The 21,659-nt window shown below is 31.5% G+C and overlaps 4 protein-coding genes across 4 annotated transcripts; 2 read left to right on the top strand and 2 right to left on the bottom strand.

Annotated features, from left to right (window-relative positions):
- Positions 1-6,877: 6,877 nt before the first annotated feature.
- Positions 6,878-7,863, bottom strand: LOC126554555 (uncharacterized). Its single transcript, XM_050209612.1, has 3 exons — positions 7,165-7,863; positions 7,055-7,105; positions 6,878-6,997 (listed from the first exon to the last, which is right to left on the bottom strand). Exons 1-3 carry the CDS (start codon positions 7,861-7,863, stop codon positions 6,878-6,880), a joined length of 870 nt encoding a protein of 289 aa, XP_050065569.1.
- A 1,980-nt stretch (positions 7,864-9,843) lies between these two features.
- LOC126554554 (SCAN domain-containing protein 3-like) lies at positions 9,844-10,542 on the top strand. Its single transcript, XM_050209611.1, has one exon. It carries the CDS (start codon positions 9,844-9,846, stop codon positions 10,540-10,542), a length of 699 nt encoding a protein of 232 aa, XP_050065568.1.
- A 249-nt stretch (positions 10,543-10,791) lies between these two features.
- Positions 10,792-11,661, top strand: LOC126554553 (protein ZBED8-like). The gene has a single exon (XM_050209610.1). It carries the CDS (start codon positions 10,792-10,794, stop codon positions 11,659-11,661), a length of 870 nt encoding a protein of 289 aa, XP_050065567.1.
- Positions 11,662-11,950: 289 nt separating this feature from the next.
- LOC126554552 (tigger transposable element-derived protein 4-like) lies at positions 11,951-16,574 on the bottom strand. Its single transcript, XM_050209609.1, has 4 exons — positions 16,571-16,574; positions 13,922-14,280; positions 13,162-13,801; positions 11,951-12,105 (listed from the first exon to the last, which is right to left on the bottom strand). The coding sequence occupies exons 1-4, from the start codon at positions 16,572-16,574 to the stop codon at positions 11,951-11,953; spliced, it is 1,158 nt and encodes a 385-aa protein (XP_050065566.1).
- Positions 16,575-21,659: the final 5,085 nt, after the last annotated feature.

Here is a 21,659-nt window from a genome sequence, read left to right as displayed (position 1 = left end):
AGAGTGTGATGATTCCGTGAGCAATGCTTGAAATCTGGTTTCGATCGACATTTATTAGACCAATGAGTCACTGAAACAATTGAAACACAAACTGCGTGAGCGCATCCAATCGCTACGTTCATTGACTGTCAACGCCAGGAACTGTTCACAGGTTTCTAGATTATGATGTGCCTAGTGCCTTAGAGTATGGACAAGATCGTTCAGGCTTGGTTGTTATTATCGACTTTGCATGTTGATGGCCAGAATTGCTCGAGCGATCTCCTTTTCGGTTCGATGGACGGGAAGACTTCGACTGAGAACTGAAGTTTCCCAATCTAGAACCACTAATTATTTTCAACGTGGACAATCGTGACTTAACGCACGTCAGTAACGCCTCAATAGTCGGATAATCACCCGAACTGGTGATGGTATTTTCAAACAATTCCCGGGTCGTAATGGGTAAGCAACGAAATGCCATTGAAAATAATATGAATGACCCCAAATTCGGAATATTGAGTTCTTTTAATAAGGATAGGCTTTCACAGAATCTGCTGACAAATCTACTAAGGTCTATCAATGATTCGTGAGTTGACACTGGAAATTGGAATAAAATGTCAATGAGTAACATGCGACTAATTGCGACCTATTGAATCGTTCTTTAATTGTTAACCACGCCAGTTCATAATTGTCCTCGAACATTGGTATTCCACGTATAGCGTCAGAAGCTGCCCCACTCAAATAGTCAACCAAGTAGTACATTTTGTCCGCCTTAGAAATACAGGCCACTGGTGAAAATCACCATCATATTTAGGTAGCAGTATTTCGGGTAAACGCGATGATAGAATAGACGCGGACGACGAAGATGATCCAGCCTGCTGAATAGTGTCCTGAGTTTGACCAACGCGGATGTTAATGTAGGACAGGTCTTACAGGAGCTAGAGCGGGTAGTCTTACAATAGATTTCGATGTAGTTATGAGGTTACGCACTTCAGCCGGTAACTCAGGCGAATAGTCATCTAGTTCGTCTAACTCAATAAGATGATCCAGAGTGGACTCGTCCTCTGACCTAAATTGTAACCATAATGCGTTTAAATCAGCGGTAGCATGCTTGAAGCTGGAAGCTAACGTTTGATCTGATAGCGCATGTACACCGAGGGCATGGATCGACCAAATTTGTGATACGACTTAAGTACGCTTGGTAATGTAACGGTCACGCAGATGCGTCACTCAACTTTTTTTGTCTCCCATTGCAGCAAAATAAGGTTAACCAGAAACAGACAAGAAATACCTACCTAAATTACAATTAACTACACACAATAATGTTGTGCATACAGTATACGCTATGTATAGTATATTATGATTTATAGTATATGTTGTATATTATCGTAACGCTGTAAGAAAGACACTAAACAAGTAAATATATAAATATAAAAAGGTGCTACCTATGATTATTATTATCGACAATTATTCAATATTCACCGATTCATATATTAAATTATAGAGGTGAACAAATCAAATTAAATACTAAATACGTAAACAGCCACACTATAACTGTTACAATAATGTCACACAACACCAATCCCACACATAACGTTATATGGACTCTAACCCAGGTCCATTAACCACGCTCTGCTACCAAAAATGTTGACGCCGAGGTAGCTCCTACAATTAAGGGGTGATCAGCTACGACTACTTGCGCTGGTACGGGTTGAGGGTGACAAATAAATAACAATCAGAATACTGATATAAATGTTACAAGTTATAATATATTAAGGGTGGTATATAATGATAATGTGGACGTCTCCATGGTCAACAATAAATATAATGAAAAGGGAAATAATATAATAAACTATACAGCCGAATCAGCGTTAATTTATATTTTAAACAATTCCATAAATAAGCAATCTTGATGATCTTATGCAGTTTTAATCCTTTAATTTTTTTCTATTCGATTCTGTAGTGATCGCTGTGCAGGACACTGCGACTACGTACAAATTAATTATTTAAACGACGTAGCACGTTCCGTGGTTGAGCTTGAGTTGTTGTGAGAAAGGTAGTAGGTGTCGTAAATTAAAACACTTGTTGTTTTAATTTAAATTAAGTAAATGTTTTATTAAGTTAAACAAAATGAAACATTAAATAATAGCATAAAACAAAAGTAAAATAGCTTACTGCTATGTAAAATTACAAGTACTGGGAATGACCGTAAACTCGCGGCGATGTGGCTGTGAAAAAGTCTACGACGAGCAATAGTCTTACACTGGAGTTAACTACCTTCTGAATAATACTAAGTCCTCTACTCGTATTTATATGAGTTCTCAATGACGTATAGGGGACTAGTATTATTAATCATTTTAATTAGGTCTATTTTAGAGTGGTATGATGATTTACATAATTATGGAATCTATCATGTTGTTTCCGCTGATTGTGTCTAAAACTTGCTATTTGCGGAAAACACGTATCTCCGGTGATCTTTGCCCTATGTAAGTATCATCAGGTGTTTCCGCTGAGTTAATCGTTAATCAATCGACGGAAAGAACATGTTTTTATGATCTCTGGCCTATTGCTATTAATGCAGGTGTATTACTTAATTAATACACATTTTCCCCATAATTTAATAATATAACCCAATATAATATAATATAGTATAACATAATGCAGGTGCATTGGGTTTACTACAATTCTTTCAATTCTTTATGTGTTCTCCAACTCTAAGTTCAATTTGGTTCCAAAAATTCTAATAATTCCTAAAGATCTTATTACTGCATTTATTTATGAAATATCTTTTTAACAATGAATCAAAAAATATTAATGAACATGTTTGCACCAATGTAGACAAACAGTACAATACATGTGTATTATCAATGATAATAGAACATGAAGGTATTTAGAAGTATGTATGCAATGATTGACACCGGATTTAATATTTCTTGCATGAATATATTTTTAATTAGTGATATGAAACTCGTTAAAAATTAGGAAGATATTGTTAAACAGCAGCAGATAATACCATATTAGAACAATTAGGAAAAATAAAATTAGTGGTCAAAATAAATGGGAACACGTACTCTATTAATGCGTACGTAATCATAAGATTGAACTGCAAAATACTACTGTGGCAACGATTTCAATATAAAAAATAATTTAATCGTCAATTTTAAAGATAAAAATTTAGAATTAAATAACGATGTCTTTATACCTATGGATAAACTATGGTACAATTGTATTATAACACACAAAGCATTAACAATAATATAGGAACAAAATATAATATAACAGACATAAACTATGACAAAACCAAAATATATAGGGAAAATGGGATCAAATTACAATATAAATATTCCATCAAAAAATAAAATAAATATTAAAAACTTCGACATAAACACAAATGTAATAGACACAAGTTACGTAATAGAACCAATTGAACGATTAAGCAAAAATAAGCTCCTAACATTAGAATCATCTACTGTTAATAATGAAGACGATATAACTGTTTACAATTTTTCAAATCTTTACAGTAATATTCCCGCAGGAATTTCAATAGCAAATATCGTAAAAACAAATACGCCTAATATGAAAAAAGAATTAGCAGAAAAAAATTTAAAAAAATTGATTAAATCACAAATAACGTAAAGAAGCCCTAAAACTAGTTAATAACTGTAGTATAATGAAATAAGTAAAATAAAGGCGTGGTGGTATAGGGGGGGCTGTAGTAAATTGGTGATTTACTAAAGTAAATAGGTAATATGGGTAATATATTAATATATTTGAGTGTGATTTAAATTATATGAGATAAGTTATTAAATGATAGTAATTGAATGCCTTGTCTACATTACTTTATTCTGCTACGATATATTGTTAGATCGATGTGAAACTATATAGATTGAAATTCCACTTACCTTCTTTGTCGATAGTTGTATTATTTTGGATTGTATCTTGATGTCATGAGTCGATGAACACTATTAATTACGATTTAATTTACTCTTTACACAAGTTATGTAACACTGGACTCGAGTTGTAGTTTATATTGGTAGATGTTTGGTACAAATTGTAAAAGGTTGAAATTTGGATATAGGATTTAAGATAAATATTATTGGATGTTGGGCAGTGCAAATGATTATATGAACAATTTAAGTTTTAAACAATAAAGCTAATATACCAATATAGGTTTGTACCCAGAAAATAGTGAGCCAAAGTAACGTTTAAGAAGTTTCTTGAAATAAGATATATAGGATTTGTATGTGGGAATCGATATTGTCCAATCCTTTTGATGTCTTCGGTATTGATGTTGCGTTCCTTGAGTCGTTGATGTTGGCGATGTTTTCTTTTACTTCAAACTTGTATGTTATGATGGTGAGGTTTTACACTGGTCACTTGTATATTATATCAGTGAGGTTTTACAATGACCTCTTGTATATACACTGCTTTTTTACACTACGCTACTACGAGAATGCTATGTGGGTGTTGTAGTTTTTATACACGTTCTCCCCACTACAACAGGTCATCTGGCGCGGTCAAGTCGCTCATGTGACCCGCATGTTAATTTATAATTGTATAATTGGTATTTTGTTTTAAATTTGATTATTGTATAATTATTTTCTTATAATATAATGATCTTGGTATTTATTTTGATTTGACCAATCGATATTTCATCATCTTCTAATTATTGTAGTGTTCATTTTAATTTGTTAATTGCTATTCCATTATTTTGTTATAATTGGATGACATTAGATAATACTCATATTAATTTAGCCAATTGTTATTTCATCATCTTCTAATTATTTAATAATAGTGACATTTATATTTAATTTGGTTACTTGCATTTGGTTTCACATTTTCTAAGTACGCCTACAATTGGAAATCTACTTTATATATTTATTAGAATATAACACTGTAATATTTATATATTACATAACTATAAACCCTTATTTACTTCAGACCCTTTAGATATAAATTGTGCTAATATAGAACCATGCGAAATAAAATTAAAATCAAATAAACCTATCTTTCAGCCACCATTTAGAGTTTCATCGTCACAAAGAGAAAAATTAAAAATATTAATTGACCAAATGATAGACGCGGATATTATTGAAAAAAGTAGAAGTTGTTACGCTGCATCTCTTTTCTTAATTCCAAAAAAGGAAAAGGAAGAATACTGATTCTTAGTAGACTACAGAAAATTGAACAACGAAACTGTAGCTGACAAACAACCAATACCACGATCACAAGACCTTTTAAGAAGTTTAGAAGGATTCAAATACTACTCTTCTATCGACATGGCTCAGGGTTACTTTCAAATACCAATTAAACAAGAAGACCGAGATAAGACAGGATTTATTACAGATTTTGGAAAATTTAATTTTAAAAGGATACCGCAAGGGTTTAAAAGCTCAGCTCCAATCTTTCAAAAAACCATTAACAATGTGTTTAGCGAATATTTAAATAAAACCATGATAGCGTATCTTGATAATACATGTTGTTTGGGAAACAGTTTTGAAGAAACATTAAAACAAGAAAAAATCCACTATGTATTTGCAACATTTACTTGCCTGATAGCTCCAATTTATAACTCAATGATCTAAACAACATAATCAGACAACTACCTAAACCATTTTTATTCTTAGGCGACTTCAACAGTCGCAACCCTATTTGGGGATCAAACTACACCGATGCTAGAGGAAAAATCGTAGAAAAATTCCTCGACAACGAACAAATCATTCTTCTTAACACCGGAGAACACACTCGACATAATGTAGCAAACAACTCCTTCTCATCTATCGACTTGTCAATTACCAGCTCCTCTCTGGCACCTAAAACTAAATGGAAAGTTCTCACCGATTATAATTGTAGCGATCACTTACCGATATCTATAGAGTTACTCGACCAATCTCCCCAAATACCTTTTCTCCCCAAAATGGAACACCAAAAAACCTAATTGGGAATTATTCAACGACCTCATAAGTCAATCAATCACGGAGAACCCAATAGAAATTGACTCTCCCATCAATCAAACCGTGATCAATTCTTTAACTAATAAATTCACTCCAGGGCTTCAAAACGTTATATAAAACGTTATAACGGAAAAAAAATAAACGAAATCAATAAACGAAAAACGAAAAAAATCGAATAACATTAAACATAATGTATCATTAATCATAATTAATGATTAAAAATTAGCAATAAACGTATTTGTAACGTAAAAAATTGTAAATAACGTTATTCATAAAAATGTTTGAGCTTTTTTTTAAATTGAACCCAACATATTTTTTTTAAAATCTTATAGTTATGAACAATTCAAAGTTGGCTAACCTGTGTTGACAATAATTTATATTTTCAGAATTATTTTCAGGTTTATTTATAAATACTGAATTTATTACTTTTTAACTTATAAGACGTAAATACGTTTATTTCTGTAATATTCTAGGAATTACCCGTTTATGTTTGATTTATTTAATTGGTATGAAAATGCGGACATGTTATTTAGACTTTGGAGTTTAATTTAATATAATTTCAAGTTGCCAGTTGTAGATTTGTCGTCAATTGTGATTACCTACTTTTCGTGTGTCCGCGTGTGGTATTGTGGTGTATTATACGTATTTATACTAATTTATAGTCCATACTTTATAGTTTTATTTTAACAGTATAAATATTGTCAATATTTCATTTAGAATTGGCCAATAGATTATTGCACATTAGGTAAGTACCTATTAAGTACCCATATTACATACCTTATTATTTAGTTTTACACTTTTACTTTTCATTATTTTTAAAATAAAATAATTATTACCTTATTATTAATAAATAAAAAGAACACTTTTTTTAAAAATAACTGACTTGTTTTTATTTTACACAAATACTATACAAATAATATACAAAAATATTTTTACACAAAAATACATTAAACAGTGTGTCGTCTTTTGGGTAGTAAGTTGGTAGTATTGTATTGCGGTCCGTATGGTCCATCGTTTTCGTCTGTACAGCTTGTCTGTGATGGAGGGGAGATATCAGAAAGAATTTCCTCAAACATGAAATATTAAAATATTTGTTTTTTATAAAGTAGGTTTTGTTATATTACCTCATTAAATATAGTGTAAAATGATGGCGGTGAAAAAGGTTTCTCGTATCCCTACAAAATATAATATATTAATATTGGTATAAGAAAAATAAAAAATATTTTTTTCTTACCTCATCTTTTTCTAATTCGTCCAACCATCTTTGTGCGATATGTTCAGCTGCATGTAATTGAAGCTGACTTGTGAAATTGTAGTCATTTACATGTGTTGCAATGCAAATGTTGTTAATGCTTATCACGCGATTTGTCATATCTTCAAGCGTTCTAGTTTCAACCTTGGTATTTGTTTTTAAGTATGATGCGATTTGATTAATTTGCTGTATTACGAGCGGTTTAACGATTTTGGTTTTTCTCTCGATGATCTCGAAAATTGACCACTCTAAATCTTGTAACTTTAATAAGTCGTTACGATTTAACAGTATGCAACATCCGTCTTGAATTTTAGACTCTATAATGAGCATATTCTCTCCTTGGTACACCATACTAGATATTGTAATTGAATCGGAATCCAAAAATAAATTACGCTTATACTTTTGTGGTTGTTCAAGTATAAACGATAGAATGTTTCCCATAAGTCGGAAAATACGTTTGAGGAAATCGGCGGAAATATTTACAAAACGTGATGGTGTTATAATGTGAATCACGGTGTTGAATTCATCTGTCGGATCGAGTCCGATGTTTAAAAACTTGCGAGATGAAAAATCAAGGAAAAAATTACTGCAATCGATTAGGTTAGCCGGTGGTGACGGAGGCACATATGTAAAAACATTCTTCTTGTAAACAGCACGCATGTTTTCTATCGAACCAGCCATATTCAAAAATTTTATCACAAAACAACGCACTTAATCCACAAAGAGTGGAGATAGACTGATTTCATTTCAGATTTTGAAAACCTCACATGTATATTTTATGGTAGGGATTTCTTCTACAGGTTTAAAGTATGCATGTCAGAACATGTTAGATTATTGAATAATACTATTGTTTGTAATGCAAACAAGACTCTACATGCTTGTTATACTATAATTTTTCAAATGGTAATATGTCGGTAATATGTGATAACAACAGGGATAGATAGCGTTATCTATTGAATATGTGTGTACGGTAAAATAGTTCTGCGCATGATAACTGTTGAATATACATTAATATGTGTGTACGGTAATATAGTACGTGTACGGTAACCTGGCGTATGTACAATAATATGATAACCACGGTGTCTGGCGATGGATGTGGGGGCGGCGGGGTTACACGGATACGTATCCGGTGGCGGTGGCGGGGACGGTTACGGCGGCGGCGGCGACGTCTCAGCTACGGCGGAGGCTCAGCAAGGCTCAGCGGCTCAGAAGCTCAGGTTCCAGAACTCTCATTTTACACCTACTGTGATTCTTTGAAAAACACGGCACAACTATTTAATAAGGTGAAAAATGATGCAACTGGAAGAGGATTTTTTGTCGCATCGCAAACTACAAGATTTAGATCATGGCTATGGCACTCTACATGAACTTGGTCTGGTGATAATTTACTCAAATGACTAGTAAAACCATTGTATGCCCCTCGCATATTAGATGCTCCATCAGTAAAGTTTCCAATACATTTTGACAAATCCAAACCGATAGAATTTAATTCTTCCTCCAATAATTTTGCTATACCTTGGCCACTTGAGTCATGGACACACTTAACTGTGATTAATTTTTCAAACACTATATCATGAAGAACAAATCTTAGAACTACCGAACATTGATCTAGTACAGAAACATCCTGAGTAGTATAAAGAAGAACAGAAAAAAATGGAGCTTTTTTCACCTCAGAAATCATTGTATTTTTTATATTGAACGAAATGGCGTTTATAACAAGTCGAATCGTATTTTTAGAAAGATAAGTTAAAAAATTTCCACGGCCTTTTTGGTTTTTTTTTCTTTTTTTTGCTCACTTTTTTTTATAATTACTTTGAAATGTTCACAAATTACCGGATTATATTTACTAAGTAATATCATTATTTCTAAGAAATTTCCATGGTCTAAATTTGAATCATTTAAACAATACGCGGCTTCATTATTTTTGCCTCTATAGCGTAGGCCTCTTTTCCCTATTAACTTGACTACCGCAATAATTCTTTCAAATATTTGTCTATTTTTTTTTATGTTTTGTTTTGCAATATTATTTAAGTTTGAAAATAACAATGAGTCAATATCTTTATTATCAGTTTTTAAAAAATATGATTCAGAAGAACGTGAATGAATTATACTATTTTCGAGCTCGTTAATTCGTTGATGTATATCAGTGGTTCCCAACTGGTGGTCCGCGGACCACCGGTGGTCCGTGGACTCATCTTAAGTGGTCCGCGAATAAAAAAATTTAAATTTAAAAAAAATGAGCGAAATTATACTTGATATTTTTTATTATTAACGGCTTAGCGCCTAACAGCCAAATAACACACTATCGCGACCGATGACAATTTATGTACGGATATAAATAACATTCGGTCATGAGGGTATAGCTGAATTATGATAAATATTTATCTGCGTTTTTCCACTATACTACTATATTACGATAACTATTACTAGTTATGTCTCATAATCTGTCGATAATAATTAATATTATCACGTAGGTATTACCTACTCGTTTCGTAGTTTATCTTTTCTTATTTTACTCGTATTATATTTATTTGTCATATCGTAAGTTAGTACACTACGTGACTTCGTAAAGAAAGTACATATTTTCTAGTGCGTTGTTTGTTTAATTAACATTTATTTGTTTGTATAATTATATATTATACTAAAATATTACTATTAAACATGCCACCGAAAAGAAAATACAATGATGAATATATTAAATTTGGTTTTACCGATATTACGGTGAATAAGGAAGTAAGACCACAGTGTGTGATTTGTACAACAGTTCTCAGTAATGATGCACTAAAACCTGCAAAATTGGAACGACATTTGAAGACAGTCCACCCAAATTTTAGTGATCGTTCTCGAGAATTCTTTGAAGGTAAGAAGGAAAACTTTAAAAAAATGAAACTTGGGACAAGTCGTACGAGATTTGAAACCTCTGAAAAAGTGCTTCATACCTCATATGAGATTTCCCTATTAATTGCAAAATCTAAAAAACCTCATACTATTGGTGAAACTTTGATTAAACCATGTTTGTTGAAAGCCACAGAAGAGATTTTAGGTAAGGAAGCAGCAAAAAAAATGCAAGACATTCCTTTATCAAATAACACTGTAAAATCGCGAATAGCAAATATGTCACAAGACATTGAAGAACAGCTTATATGGCTCATAAAAAAATCTCCCTGGTTTGCTCTTCAGTGTGACGAAAGTACGGATGTAGCACAATGTTGTCAATTGCTAATCTTTGTTCGATTTTTAAGTGGAGATAATACAATAAAAGAAGAATTATTACTATCACAAGTATTAGAAACTACGTCAAGAGGGGTTGACGTTATGAAAATAATTCTTGATTATTTTGAAAAACATAAACTAATGTGAGAAAATCTTGCTGGATTTTGTACCGATGGCGCTCCAGCTATGCTCGGGTCACGTTCAGGTTTAGCTACATTGGTAAAACAAAAAAATCCAACCACATTAACTACGCATTGTATTATACATCGTCAAGCGTTGGCGTCCAAAACATTACCAAAAGACCTAGCTTTTGCGATGAAAATATCCATACAGTTAGTGAATGCTGTTAAAAATAGTGCACTCAATACACGTGTTTTTCAAAAATTATGTGCAAATATGGACGCTGAGCATGAAACATTACTATTTCATACTGAAACAAGATGGCTTTCGAAAGGAAATATGTTGGCACGTTTATTTGAGCTTCGAGAGGAGTTGAAGGTTTTTTTAATTGATAAAGGTATGAACTATTTACATGAGCAACTTTGTGAGCCAAAAATTGAAATGCAAATTGCATATCTTTCGGATATATTTTCCCACTTAAATCACCTAAATTTGCAACTGCAAGGTTCTGGTAATGTTAAACTTGAAGGTTCCGCAAATATTTTCGTATTTGAAGATAAAGTTCGCGCTTTTGTCTGCAAGATAAATCTTTGGATTGACAAAACTCAGGTGAAAAATTATTCTGTATTTCCTACACTGCGAGTTCTTATTGATGACGAACACTACAAATGTTTTACAGAAGATATTCAGCATAATGTATTAGAACACTTAAGAGTCCTTAAAGAGGAATTTACCAGATACTTTCCAGAATATGGTGTAGTAGACACTGATGTTGTTAAGAAGTTAATTCGTAATCCTTTCACTGTCGAAGTCAACAACGTTCAAGAAGAAATGCAAGAAGAATTAATAGATCTTCAGAACGACAGCAACTTGAAGAGTTCATTTGAATATAGTACAAACTTAGAAGAGTTTTGGTGTAAAAAGGCCATGGGATATCCAAACATTCGGCAAACAGCATTACGTTTCCTCATGGTTTTTTCGACCACATATTTATGTGAGCAAGGATTTTCTTCACTATTATCTATAAAAAATAAACAACGAAATCGTCTGAATCCAAGTGATGATATGCGACTGGCCCTAAGCAACAGCATCGTTCCAAGAATTTCACAACTGGTAAAAGAAGCGCGCCCTAATAAGTCACATTAATACTCAATAATACGTTATATTTTTTTTCTCATTGAATAAGACATAATTAATATAAGTTCTTAAAATGTAAAATTTAAATTTGTATCAGCTTTTTTTATTAAATTAAATTTTTAAATAAATAAGTTAAAATATTTTTCCACGACATAAACTGTATTTCTGATTTTATTTTGTACCTAGAAATTATAAACTATATATAAAACTATAAAAAAATAAGTGATATAAAGAGGGGGAGGGGTTGAAATCAGGGAGTGGTCCGTGACGGTGAAAAATTTATAAAAGTGGTCCGTGCCTATTGTTGAGTTGGGAACCACTGATGTATATGCTTCCAATCAGACATTCCTTTGGTAAATGTTTTTTGTTCTAAAGCAAACGCCAAGCAAACTGAGCAAAAGAGTTTTTTAGATGACTCATCAAATGTTAACCAAATGCGATTTGTTCCGTTTTCTCGGAAAAAAATTTTATTAGAATAATGAAAATGGATCTTTTGGTTGATACGGATGGAACTTAAAGAAATAAGATATATCTTGTGTTTTGGGCTAAATAAATTTGTTAAGTTCTACTGGAGAATTTTCAGTTCTTTCACAGATTGCAATTTCTAATAATATAAAAAGAATCTAAATGTTAAAAATTTTAGAAATATGATTTTAATAATATATTAAAATAAATTACCAATAGAATGAGAGCCACTAATGTTTTGTTTATCCATGGATGTAATTGAAAAGACTTTTTCAACATTATTTTCGGGAGGAGTATCATTCGTTTCTTTTAAAATTTGTATGTTTTTTAAATGGTCTAATATTATATGGAAAATAAATGGATATAAATTAATTTAATGTATGTTATTTAAATTATTAATTATTATTTGGGGAAAATGAAGTGGAGTGTGTAGGTGTTATTTTATACAAATATTATAATTAACAAGCCTAGGCACAAATAAGTTAAAAAGTTAAAGTTAAGTTAATTTTAACTTTTTAACTTCACATTTTTAAATTTAATTTTCATTAACTTAATGAATAACGAGTTATTTTAATCAAATCTAAGTAGTTACGATTTTTAAAACAACAATTAAATAATAAATACAGTAAAACCTCGTTAAGACGCTCTCAAAGGGGAAATCGTAAAACCGCGCAATATGCGGGATAGCGTTATAGGCGATATCCTGCCTATTACGCTCTTAAAGCGTTATAGGCGATATCCCGCCTATTACGCTCTTAAAGCGTTATAGGCGATACCCGCATATTAAAAGCGTTTTAAATGTGATAATATGTAGATAGAATAAATTAGAAAAATGTTCATAGTGTGACTTGTTATGTATTACACAGTTACATAAGTTGTATTTAAAATTAATAATAAAAAAAACATCAAATATACATACAATAAAATTATTAGGAACATATTTTATAATTATGTATTATTTTCTTGGATTAAAAAAAGTGGTAATGGTTGGTTGTTTCAATACATTATTTTTATATTTATTCAATAAGAAATTGTCCACCCTACCTAGATATAGAAGCATGTTTTCGGAGCCATCAGTTGCAGTAAGTGCCTGTCTCAATGTAGATATTGATTGTACAGTACTAGCGATTGACGGAAGTGGTGGAATGTATTTTTCCTCATCATCACTTGGCTCATCTGGTTCATCGTTTACTGTAGCCTGATTGATAATTTCTTCAAGTTCTAGTGCCTCGTTCGTTATTAATTGGTCGTCAATGGATGTGTAGCCTGGATAAACCTCCTCAAAGTCCCGAAATTCGTCTGAGTCCAAAACGTGAGGGTCTTCTTGTGATACGTTACCAAAATAGGCTTTGTTGAAACAGTTTTTAATAACTTCTGGTTTTATCTCATCCCACGCAATTGAAACATAATGAATAGCATCTAAAACATTGATTTTGGGGATTTTGGGGATTTCTTCATCGGTCACCGATTCCATTTCTAGTAAATACCGTTGAACTAATTTCTTACGGTATTTCTGTTTTAAAACTTTGATCACACCTTGATCAAGGGGCTGAAGCTTGCTCGTAGCATTTGGCGGGAAAAACACAAGTTTGATATTTGTAAGGGTTATTTCTTTCGGGTGAGCAGGGCAATTATCGACAAATAAAAGGACGTTTCTTTTCTGTTTAACGAACTCACAGTTGAGCTGTTGAACCCATTCAATGAATTAAATTTCAGTCATCCACGCACGGTTTTGAGCTTTATAATCACACGGTAAAGTGTGTACATTTTTAAAACATCGGGGGGATTTCGATTTACCTATTACCAAAAGTTTTAGCTTGTCAGTTCCAGACCAATTTGAGCAAGTTAAAACAGTTAACCGGTCCTTACTTAACTTACCACCATGACATGTTTCGTCTTTCATCACAAGTGACTTATTTGACATCAATTTAAAGAACAAGCCAAACTCATCAGCATTGTATATATCCTCGGGTGAATAATCTTTCAACAAATTTGGTAGAATTGTCTCTTTCCACGATTTAATACTGTTGTCATCTACAGCATCGGCTTCCCCACAAATTTTACGATAGACAATACCGTGCCTTTTTCTAAAACGATCAAGCCAACCATTAGATCCACCAAAGTCCGCTATGTTCAACCTTTTTGCGATCTCATTTGCTTTTTCTGTCAAAACGGGACCATTTACAGCCAAATTTAATGTGCGAGCTTATCGAAGCCACTCCAACAAAATATTTTCCAACTGCTCATTTTTACCATTTCTAACCTTTTGACGTTTCGTACTGCCAGAAAAAGCGTTTTTTTCAATTTCTTTCCGGTTCTTCAATATGGTTCGCAACGAAGAGGAGGGCAATCTTAATTGGTCGGCAATTTGTTGTTTATTGAATACACCAATTTTTTCATCATACAGTTTAATAATTCTCAATAATTTATCGTCAATAGACAAAGCTTTCCTTTTCACTCCGGCACTACTAGATGACGTAGACGCACTCGTCATTTTAAACCACACACGAATAACAATAAACAAAACATACAAATTATAAATCTGCGTGTGATGTCACGTGTACACTTCAACGTCCGATCATATAACTAACTTACGTACGTACTTACGAAATATAGTAAGAGTATAAACCACATCAAGATGTTAAAAATAAATATCAATTACTCGGTCGATAATAGATAAACGTTTCAACGAAATTCTTATCGCTGATTGTATTAATTGGGTTTTTTTCTATTTTAAAAGGTTTGAGAAGCCAGCAATTAGAGCGTATTATGCGGGATTACGTATTATGCGGTGGCGTATTAAGCGTGTTTTTTTCAATGTTAAAAGTGTACAATTACCTAGGACCGGGAAAAATCCGCGTGTTAAGCGGGATGGCGTATTAAACGGGAGCGTCTTAACGAGGTTTTACTGTAAAATTATTATTGATTTCTGATACTTAATTACTTAACTAAATTAAATATATATAGGTAGGTATACCATTCTATGCCGCGGCATACAGGAATAGTGTAATAATAATAATATTTAATTCAAATAGTAAATACTAATTAAAATATATATGTATATACTCGTATATTATAGTTCGATATAATAACTAATATATAATATGATATGATTTAGATATAGATAGATAAAAAGTGCAACGTATTTGATTAGATATACTTAAATTATATATTTAATCAATTAATCACAATTAATGTACAATTTTCAAGAATATAATATTTTAAAATATTTTTGTCATAAATAACCCAATAAGTTATTTTTGTTTTGGATTATGTTTGGCTCACATTATTTATTTAAAATGTTTATAATTTGTGTACCTGCATTTTGCTCTACTGAACCAGATGCACTACTAGTGATGGGATAAAATAACAGTAACAGTGATTTATATAAGTTACTACTGAAGTAACAATAACAGCCTGTTACTCGGAAGAAAAAGTAACAGTTATTGTTATTTTTTGTTATGATGTATTTTTCATTACACGATCTTAGTTAATAAATTGTAAAGGATGTCAACTTGTTATGAATGTTTGTAACTGTTATAAATTAATAGTAATAATAATATTATATTCTGTTATTTCATTCTATTTTTAGTTTCTACGGATTATATTTTCCTTTGTTATCACTTATCAGTATTCAGTGCCAAATTCCGATTGTTCGCGCCAAAAGCTAATCGCTTATTGTTGCGCCGATGTGCTCGACGATGCCGTCCTAATCTCTCTCCCGTCTCCTTCACTCCACTCCGTCCTCTACATGTTAATTATCAATTATCTTAATATTATTATACTATCTATATATTTATTCTCTTTGTTTTCCTATTATATTATTTAAATTATTGGTCGGCCTTTTCCGCATATGTTTATTATCATATTTTCGTATTATTTTTTTGTCACTCGTTAATTGTTATCATTATTGTTTGTCTTATATCATTAATTATTATCATAAGTCGCCTGGCGTGAAAAACCTCCTATGTAAAAAAAATCGCAAAATGACATTTTTACATTTCTGAATTCAGAAAAAAATACGCTATCTAGTGATAAATATTTCAAACTTATTGGTGTTATCAAAACATTTTTATTCTTCAAAACAATGAACCTCCTATGTTAGCTGTATTGAAATTGTTATCTGATATAGCTCCCATGTGCATATAGCGGAGGTTTGTCACACTGTTGATTTGTACGAATTTCGCACATCGGAGCTATATCAGCTGGTGTTGAATAGGAGGGAAAATAATCTTTATTATCACTTTTGTCTTTTCATAATTCATATTATTATTTTTCATTTTGAATTTTTGATGGCAGGAAATCGGAATCTTCAACAATAACGTAAGTGTAATTAAATTTTAAATTAAGCGAGGGGTAAATACCTGACAGAAGTTTTGTACACCAGATTACTGATTTCAATGATTATACCTATGATTACCCATGATTTACTTTAAGAATTACCTACGATTACCCATGGTTACCATCACCTTGTACACTGATTACCCCCAAGGTATATTACCCCTCGAAATTAAGCTTATTGTTATAATACAATTTTATAATACTCAAAATATTGAAACCTGATTATATAAATACCTATTGGCTAATTTGGTCTTATCATAATATTCTATTTATTTTTTAATTGCATTCTATATAAATTTAAATTTCTAATTTTCCTATACATCTTCATTTTAGAAAATGAATAGTGTAAGAAAACTGGTTGAAATGGTTGTCCCTGACATTGATAAAGTTACAACCATAAAGGAAATATGTGAGGAAGATTTAAAGCTTTTAGAATCGGTTAATAGCATTAATGAGCATGATCATGAGCACTGGGCTGTTGATGAAAATGGAAAGGAAGTTGACCTGAATGTATATTATGATAATCCTATGCCAATAACCACCATAAATAATTTTAACAATTTTGATAATTATGATTTTATTATTACTGATAATATTAATACTTATGACAATATTGATGATGACACTGAAATAAATGGTAATGTAGATGATCCAATAAATGAAATTAATAGTGATGTGGACTGTGATGTTCTTAGTGAATGTATGTCTGAAAATTCTATAAAAATTGGTAGAACAAATAAGGAAAAGGCTTCAATAAAAAGAGTTGCAGGAGACCCATATATGGGTTCAAAAGTTAAGAATGGTAAATGCACACAGTCTTGTCCAAAGCCTGGAAGATTTTTGAAAGATTGTTGTGCTCATAATCACAAAAAAAATAAATTAGGATCCAAAGGTTTTTTTTTGTGGAATGTTCACCGAAGTAGATCGAAAAATAATTTTTAGAAAATTTTGGAAGCTTGGATCTTGGAAAGAAAAAAAAGCTTACATAAATGGTTTAGTTGTAACTAGAACTGTAGTTCGTAGAAGGAAATCAACTAAAATTAATAAAGATACCACAGCAAAGAAAAATTATGCACGAGATATTTATTTATCTTTAAGAGATAAAAAAAAAAAAAAACAAGGTATGTCGTACATTTTTCTTGAACACACTGTGCATTGGTGAAGATACATTTAAAAGATGGACCAAACATGATATTGAGACAACTTCTAAGAGTTCTGAAACTATAATGGACAATCATAATAGTATTTTGACGTGTAAATCTGCTTCTACTAAGAAAATATCTCCCAGAAAAAAAAAAAAAATTCAAGATACAGAATTAGTTGTAACATGGTTAAATATGTTACCTAAGGTACCGAGTCACTATTGCAGAAAATCTTCAAACAGAATTTATGTTGAGTCCACATTTTTATCTGTATCTGAAATGTTTAAAGAATTTTCTAGATGGGTCAAAGAAGAGTTGTCAAAAGAAGTACCTCGAGATACACTTTTTCGCAGAGTATTAAAAAATGAAAATATATACATACACAAACCAAGAAAGGACCAGTGTGATATTTGTACCGGACATAAAACAAAAATTGATGCAGTTGACGAAATTACTTACCAAAATCATATACAAAGAAAAGATAATGCCAGAACAGAGAAAAATAAAAAAAAGGTTGAGGCATCTGATAAAAACATTGTTGTAACTATGGACTTGGAAAGCGTTTTATTGTGTCCCAATACACTAGCATCATCAATGTTTTACAAGCAAAAGCTTCAAGTCCATAATTTTACAATATACAACCTGGGTGATAAGTCAGTTACATTATATGTGTGGCATGAAGCCAATGGAGGAGTAACTGCAAATGAATTCATATCATGTATTGTGGATTTTATAATGAATTTAAATCAAGATGCAGAACGAGTTACTCTTATATCTGACGGTTGTAACTATCAAAACCGAAATAAAAGCTTAGCCAGTGCTTTAAGATTGGTGTCAAAAGAAAAAAATGTTGATATTGAGCAATTATTTTTGTGTAAAGGTCACACGATGATGGAGGTAGATAGCGTTCATTCAACTTTGGAACATTATTTTAAGCCTCCGCTCTACTCTCCATCAGATTACATCACCAGAATGAGAATGGCTAGACCCAATCAACCGTATAATGTTAAAGTGTTAGACTACAGCTTTTTTAAAAATTATGATGCAATATGTGACATAACTTCATTACGTCCAGGTAAAAAAACTGGAGATAAGGTAGTTACAGATTTGTGTCAATTAAAATATAGTCCATTATCTCAAAATATTCAATATAAAACCAACATTAATGATGACTGGGACAATCTACCAATAACAACTAAAAATCAAGTAACTGCCAATACAAAAAGTACTAGATCAAAAACAGCTGCCACTACAATTCAAGAAAATGTTCAAATAAAACAATTGTCAGATGTACCTTGTTTGTACACAGCTCAATTGCCAATAACGAAGGCAAAATATGATGATTTGCAATCTCTTAAACAGGTATTACAATACAATATTTATCTACATAATTTATTATTAATGCTCATTTTAGTAGCTACAATTTAACTAGAAAACATTATTAGATTATAAGTTTTATCGATGCACATTAACCATTAAAAATTTATGTTTAAAGTCATAGAGAAAGATCACCACTCATTCTATGACAATTTGAAATATACAGAATTTGGCAGAAAAACCAAATAATTTACTATACTTACTTTAAAAGACTAATAATATATAACACAAGTGATTTTGAAATGTATGTTCCTTTTAACTTTTTATTTAATTTTGTTATGTGATTTTTAAGAAACAGAAACACAGAAAAAAGTTTGTTATACCTACTTATTCTTATTATTATTTTATAGTATAAAATTGTTAACGTTATATTAATAGAAACGACTGATAAAATATTTAAACATATTAAATACCTTTGTGCATTATTATTATAAGTTTTAAGTTTTTAACCAAAAATTATGTAGTGTTATTAACTGTTATTTTTTATTTTATTTTATACCTAATATGGTTTTTCAAGAAACAGAAAAAAGTTTGTTATTTTTATTCTTATTATTACTATTTATAATTAAAAATTGTAATTAATTATAAAATCTATTAAATAACCATGTATTAAATTTTTATTCATAACTATATTGTTAGTTTCCTGTATCTTTATTAGAAATTACAGAACATTTAGCAAGGGTCAAATTTGGTCTAATATTTCTATAATTTATAGAATGCTATTAGTTATTGATGCATATTGAGGTAGGTATGTTTCTTTTTAGGTATTATAAAGCACAATTTTAAACTATTAGTTAACCTAACTGATAATATTATAATATTATAGATCTATGTAATTAGATTAATTAAAAGGTTCATTATTTTTTTACAATTTTAGCAGTACCTAGTTTATACTTTGTATAGGTAGTAGAAATAATATAGACATGAAATCTCTCATGTGTAAAGAAAAAAAATATACACAAATATTAACCTCCTATGTGTCAACAACAAACCTCCTATGTGGAGTTTCAGAATAAGAATTATCATCAAAACCTCCTATATGTAAAAATCTTAACAATATGCTTAATATCCCTTTTGGATAAAACAATGAAATAATAATAAGAGTCCGATTTCATTTCTAAACATATTTTACACAATATAACTATTTTTTGAAATTTTCATATTCAATACTTATTTTTTAAACTACTAAAACGTTTCTCCCGAAAAACTTGGTTTTTTTACATAGGAGGTTTTTCACGCCAGGCGACGCATTGTTGTTTATATTATGCGGCCAACGCCCTCATTATTATTATTATTTTTTTTTTTATCTATATTATTGGCGTCGGTGTGTCTGTCGTCTGCCGGTTTGTTTTTTTTTTCTTCGTCTTGTTGCTCGCTATTAAAGCGACGCTCAGTTTTTCTTGTTTTTGAGTCTTTTTGCTGGGTCCGCTATTAAAGCGCCCTACTCTTTATTCGCTTCGTATTCTGCTAATAAAGCGATATATATTATATTTTTTGTGTACAACTTACTCAACCGCCAATACCGAAATCCCAGTCTCCTTGTAACTCATGATCCATGGTATGATTTCGGTGGTCTTCCGTCACCAAACAAGTAAGTCCGCTTTGTACTTTTAACTGTCCGGACAACAGCGCGGGACTTGGACTGTCGTGACCCCAACATCGGTGCCGTCTGTCGTTCGTGCGTAAGTCCGCCAGCAACGTACGTTCCGTTGTGTGAGAGGCCGCCCAGGCCGTCTAGTTCGACAGCGGCCTACTGCAGCCCATGCCGTCACCGTCTACATCTCAAGACCTCATTAAATTTAAGCTTAGCATAAGTCTTTCCCTATTGGTGTAAGCTAGGTGATCATTGCACCATATCGATCCGACCACCGAGCCCCCTCCCCATAATCAAATTGCACCGTTCTGAAATTCCCTCCCGTTCTCTCCCGTACGTTCGGTCAGTAGACGTTAGGTTGCCTATCGGCTAATATATCAGGCGAAGGCATAGGGTTGCCTATCTATTGCATTTGCGGCGTTATAGTATGGCAGTGGCCATAAGGCGTTAAGATAACCCACATTTTTGTATTCTCGCTAAGGCGAGTGGTCCTTCGGGTAGTCCCGAGTGAGGGCGACTACACCGATGATCCATCCATATCATATCAAACCAACCACGGTTGTAGATTAAACTTTAATCTGTGATAGAATAATGATTTGCTGTATTTTGCATTCGCACAAAATAATAATAATAATTAATATAGTACACAATATACATATGCATTATGCACGTGCAATATGCATTTAGATTTTAGTTAGATAGTGTTATGAAGTACTCAAACTCAAGACTCAAGTAAAAAATTTTATAATGGTAATGTTATTTATGATTTTAAATTTTGTTTGTTAAGTAAATTTTATGATAAATGGTAAAAAGTAAAAAGTTTGATAAATTATTACTTACCGTTACCAATCCTTCTTGTGACGATTTCTTTACTGAAACTTACCAATAATATTTCTATCAATACTCAATGATGAGATGTAGTTATTATGAAAGGATATTTACAACACTCAACATAAACACAATAGTAATAATAATTTTAATTAAAATTGCCTTTGCTGATATATAATGTATATAATAATAAACTATTTATAAATTATATAAATAATAATTAAAATGAGTTTGTCTAAACTTTATATACTAGAAACAAC

This window comes from Aphis gossypii, unplaced genomic scaffold (assembly GCF_020184175.1).
Source record: "Aphis gossypii isolate Hap1 unplaced genomic scaffold, ASM2018417v2 Contig00538_ERROPOS56132+, whole genome shotgun sequence".
In the NCBI taxonomy this organism is placed as follows: Eukaryota; Metazoa; Arthropoda; class Insecta; order Hemiptera; family Aphididae; genus Aphis; species Aphis gossypii.
Note: the sequence above shows the minus strand (reverse complement) of the source record. Positions and strands in the feature narration are given on the sequence as shown.